This window comes from Pinus tabuliformis, chromosome 1_1, assembly GCF_031772625.1.
Source record: "Pinus tabuliformis cultivar Carrire ecotype Pingquan chromosome 1_1, CPIR1, whole genome shotgun sequence".
In the NCBI taxonomy this organism is placed as follows: Eukaryota; Viridiplantae; Streptophyta; class Pinopsida; order Pinales; family Pinaceae; genus Pinus; species Pinus tabuliformis.
In genome coordinates, this window is record NC_142297.1 from 547,009,488 (window position 1) to 547,014,538 (window position 5,051).

Here is a 5,051-nt window from a genome sequence, read left to right on the forward strand (position 1 = left end):
CAAACCAACAAAATAGAGGTGATGTAGATGACTCTAATTCACCTGTTGATATGGATGTTACTTATGATTGTGAATTGAACTTGTCTACAGATTTTGAACCAACTTCCTTCAAAGAAGTTGCTTCTCATGATGAATGGAAAGAAACGATGCAAAAGGAGTATGATGCCCTCATAAAGAATGGCACTTGGAAGCTGGTTGATCCTCCATTTGGAACCAAACCAATTGGCTGCAAGTGGGTCTACAAGAACAAGTACAAAGCTGATGGCTCACTTGACAAGCACAAAGATGGGCTTGTGGAAAAAGGTTTTGCACAGAAGGAATGGGTCGATTATGAGGAAACTTTTGCCCCCACAGCAAAATGGGCCACCGTCCGGACACTCTTTGCACTAGCAGCTTAGAACGGTTGGAAAGTCCATCAAATGGATGTAAAAACTGCCTTCTTGAATGGAGATCTAAAAGAGAATGTTTTTATGTCCCAGCCTGAAGTATTTTCTGTGAAAGGACATGAACAAAAAGTATGCAAACTTGTGAAGTCCTTGTATGGCCTTAAACAAGCACCGTGAGCCTGGTATGAAAAACTAACTGAGCATCTTCTGAAACTCAACTTCAATCATTTTGATCTTGATGATGCAACTTTATTTGTCAAGAAAGTTGGCAAAACAGTTGTATATCTTGTGGTATATGTAGATGATCTTTTCATGACAGGGAACAATGAAAGCTACATTGCTTCCATAAAGAAGGAATTGGGGAAAAGTTTTGAAATGACTGATTTGGGCTATGTTCATTACTATCTTGGCATTGAAGTAACCCAACATCCAAGATCCATATTTCTTTCTCAAAAAAAATACATTGGAGATTTGTTAAACAGATTTGGCATGACAGAGTGCAATCCTCTTTCTACTCCAATGGAACAAAACTTAAAGCTCACATCTATTGAAGGAAAGGAATTTGAGGATGCAACAAAGTATAGACAGCTTGTAGGAAGTCTCATCTACCTCACTACCAGACCAGACATTTCATTTGCTGTTGGAATCCTCTTCAAGTTTATGCAAAAGCCTTGTGAGGGACATTGGTCTGCTGCAAAAAGAGTTCTAAGGTACTTGAAGGGAACTCAAGACCTTGGAATCAAGTATACACAGGTGGACGACTTCAGCTTGATTGGATACTCTAATTCAGACTTCGATGGAGACAAAGAAATTGGGGTATCTACTTCAGGATATGCTATGAGTCTTGGATCAGGAGCTGTCCCTGGAAGATTACGCAAACAATCAGTTCCAACAGATTCCACAACAGAAGCAGAATACGTGGCAGCAACTAAAGCAACGAAAGAAATTATGTGGCTCAAAAAAATTCTTGAAGATTTGCAGGTAAAACAAGTACAATCAACTCCACTCATGATTGACAACACCTCTGCAATAAAGTTGGCCAAGAACCCAAAGTTCCATGATCGTACAAAGCACATCAATACTAAATATCATCTGATCCGACATCATGTTGAGGCCAAAACAATCCATCTCCGTCATTGTTCCACAAATGAGCAAATTGCAGACATCTTCACCAAAGCGCTTGGAAGAGAAAAGCTTGAAAGATTCAAAACGATGCTTGGACTCACCAACATCCCTTCAGATTAAGGGGGGAATGTTGACACCTAATCCTCTGCGATTGGATGAATTTGGAATATGAACAGTCATCAGAAGATGAACTGAGCAGTCACATTCTTTGTATATAACAATAGCTACCTAATGAAATAAATCGTATCAGTTTTCTGCCAAACCGGAGTTACTCCTGGTCTGACATATATTTTCATTCTTCCATTCAACTTATTTCATACCATATTGCTTTTCTTGTCCTAAAATAATAGATGGAGCGTCTACTCAAACCATTAGACATTTTAAATTTTGACACAGTTTATTTCCCTAAAAACACTCTCTGATGCACTTGCCATACAATGTTCCTTTTCAGCATCTGACACTACGGGCAAACTGTTCAACCATACAATTAAAGATTGCAACTTTACAAGCATTTAAAGGCAGTGACTCTGGGGTAAAATATAGATATCCTCTTCTGTTTTCCCTCACATTGCGTTACAAAAACATTGTGCTTATAATTTTGTTCACAATTTAGTCATACAGTTATCTTGAAATAAACCATGTCACTTTTAGAGTGGGCATTCCATCCCTCATTAAAAAAACCAAAAAACAATAAACAATAAAATATGAAGCAAGTTAATAAAGGAAATAAACCATTGAAGCAAGAAAACCCATTCAATGATCCACTCCTTGATATTTCCTTTCCTTCATATTCTCATTCTTCCATTCAACTTCATGCCATATTGCTTTTCTTGTCCTAATAATAGATGGAGCCTCTACCATATTGCTTTTCTTGTCCTAATAATAGATGAAGCGTCTAAGTCAAACCGTTGGACATTTTAAATTTTGACACAGTTTAATTCACTAAAAACACTCTGGACCATTCATACATTTGCAATTTTGACTTGGTCAATAAATTTTTATCCATGTATAAACTTTTCCATGAATAAAACATTAAATATGATTAGAAATCTGAATCATGGCTTAAAAATCTAATGACCCATTGTAGCAATTGAAAAGGAACCAGAAAAGAGAAGCCCACAAGCAACAACTTATAAGTATCCAAAGAACACTTTGAAGCAGAAACACCTAAAATAGTTTGAAAACACGGCTTTTATTTCATTCAGATACTCTTTAGGGACGCATAAAACACATGCCATTAACAGATCCCTGTCGCTGTAATGGAATATCTAAAAAACAGAGTACCAAGCCAAACATCTAAATCCAATAAAAGAGTCAAAAGTACGAAGCCAAACATCTAAAACCGATAAAAGACGACCTATTTACGGGCCAAGGCTTTCACTTCAATTGAAATACATTCCAACAATCTCAAAGGCCACCACGCAGACGCAGGACAAGGTGCAGGGTGGATTCCTTCTGAATGTTATAATCGGCCAGGGTTCGGCCATCCTCAAGCTGCTTTCCGGCAAAAATAAGCCTCTGCTGATCAGGAGGAATACCTTCCTTGTCTTGAATCTTAGCCTTCACGTTATCAATCGTATCAGAGCTCTCAACCTCCAGTGTGATGGTCTTGCCTGTCAACGTCTTCACAAATATCTGCATACCACCACGGAGGCGAAGGACAAGATGCAGTGTAGATTCCTTTTGAATGTTGTAGTCGGCTAGAGTCCTCCCATCTTCAAGTTGCTTCCCTGCAAAGATCAATCTCTGCTGATCCGGAGGAATCCCCTCTTTATCCTGAATCTTGGCCTTCACGTTATCAATAGTGTCTGAGCTCTCAACTTCAAGCGTGATTGTCTTTCCGGTCAGGGTTTTGACAAAGATTTGCATCCCTCCTCTAAGACGGAGAACAAGGTGAAGAGTCGATTCTTTCTGGATGTTGTAATCGGCAAGAGTGCGCCCGTCCTCGAGTTGTTTTCCAGCAAATATCAGCCTCTGCTGGTCGGGTGGAATTCCTTCCTTGTCTTGAATTTTAGCTTTAACATTGTCAATTGTGTCAGAGCTTTCGACTTCTAGAGTGATGGTCTTACCAGTGAGGGTTTTGACGAAGATCTGCATTCCCCCTCTGAGACGGAGAACGAGGTGAAGGGTAGATTCCTTCTGAATGTTATAATCTGCAAGGGTTCGGCCATCCTCAAGCTGTTTGCCAGCAAAAATGAGCCTCTGCTGATCGGGAGGAATTCCCTCCTTGTCCTGGATCTTTGCCTTAACATTGTCAATAGTATCTGAGCTCTCCACCTCAAGAGTTATTGTCTTTCCGGTCAGGGTTTTGACAAATATTTGCATCCCTCCTCTGAGACGGAGAACAAGGTGAAGAGTCGATTCCTTCTGGATGTTGTAATCAGCAAGAGTGCGTCCGTCCTCCAGTTGTTTTCCGGCAAATATCAGCCTCTGCTGGTCGGGTGGAATACCTTCCTTGTCTTGAATTTTAGCTTTTACATTGTCAATTGTGTCAGAGCTTTCGACTTCCAGAGTGATGGTCTTGCCAGTGAGGGTTTTGACAAAGATCTGCATTCCCCCTCTGAGACGGAGAACAAGGTGAAGAGTAGATTCCTTCTGAATGTTATAATCTGCGAGGGTTCGGCCGTCCTCAAGTTGTTTGCCAGCAAAAATGAGCCTCTGCTGATCGGGAGGAATTCCCTCCTTGTCCTGAATCTTTGCCTTAACATTGTCAATAGTATCTGAGCTCTCCACCTCAAGAGTTATGGTCTTTCCGGTCAATGTCTTCACGAATATCTGCATCTTGAAATCTTAAATTAATGAACAAAGACACCTGCACAGTAAAAACTAATTACAAACTCCTCATAATCCCAAATCCTCACAAGAAAATACAAATGAAACCCTAAATTATAATAAACATGGCATCAAACAGAGAGACAGCACACAGTCCTGAAATGAAAGATGGAGCAAAGGAAATGCTTCAAAACTGCACAAATCTCTCAACCGCCAACCAAGAGTCGACCGCAAAGGGATTACAAGTTTTAAGAAGTTTATCAAAATATCACATGGAAAAATGCTCAGTTCTGAAACACTTAAAAACAAAGAATTTCGAAGGCAACTGCAACAAACCGAAACCATACCCCAAAGAAAAATCAGGCAAGCCGATAAGATTGATGGCAGCGAACGATAAAATACCTGAAATAAATTTGTTGAGAAAACGCTTCACGCAGACGTTGAAATCACAATGTGAATAAAGAGAGGGCAGATGGGTATTTATAGGCATCCAACCGACTACCCTTCCAAATCCAACCAATTACAACGCGAGAGAGAGGAATCGAGAGATGTATAGAAGATGGGTTGCCGGGTCAAAGGCATCCAATCACGCGGAAAACGAATGGCCGGCAAAATTGGACGGTTTCAATCACTTTATTTGATATTTTTAATAAAGATGGCTGAGGGTTCTTAAAAAAAAAAAAAAGGAGTCGTCTATGGAGGCTGAGGAATTGTCGGTACAGTCAAAAGTGGAATGAATCCGGGTTAAAAATTTTCAAAAAAATTGTA

At 39.9% G+C, this 5,051-nt stretch overlaps 1 protein-coding gene across 1 annotated transcript; it reads right to left on the reverse strand.

Moving 5' to 3' along the window:
- Positions 1–2,684: 2,684 nt before the first annotated feature.
- On the reverse strand, positions 2,685–4,813 carry LOC149214273 (polyubiquitin-like). The gene is made up of 2 exons (XM_089392244.1): positions 4,686–4,813; positions 2,685–4,323 (listed from the first exon to the last, which is right to left on the reverse strand). Exon 2 carries the CDS (start codon positions 4,290–4,292, stop codon positions 2,919–2,921), a length of 1,374 nt encoding a protein of 457 aa, XP_089248370.1. The 5' UTR covers positions 4,293–4,323; positions 4,686–4,813; the 3' UTR covers positions 2,685–2,918.
- Positions 4,814–5,051: the final 238 nt, after the last annotated feature.

Coding starts and splice junctions, on each gene's coding strand:
- LOC149214273 (XM_089392244.1), bottom strand. CDS start 4,292: ATGCAGATATTCGTGAAGACATTGACCGGAAAGACCATAACTCTTGAG.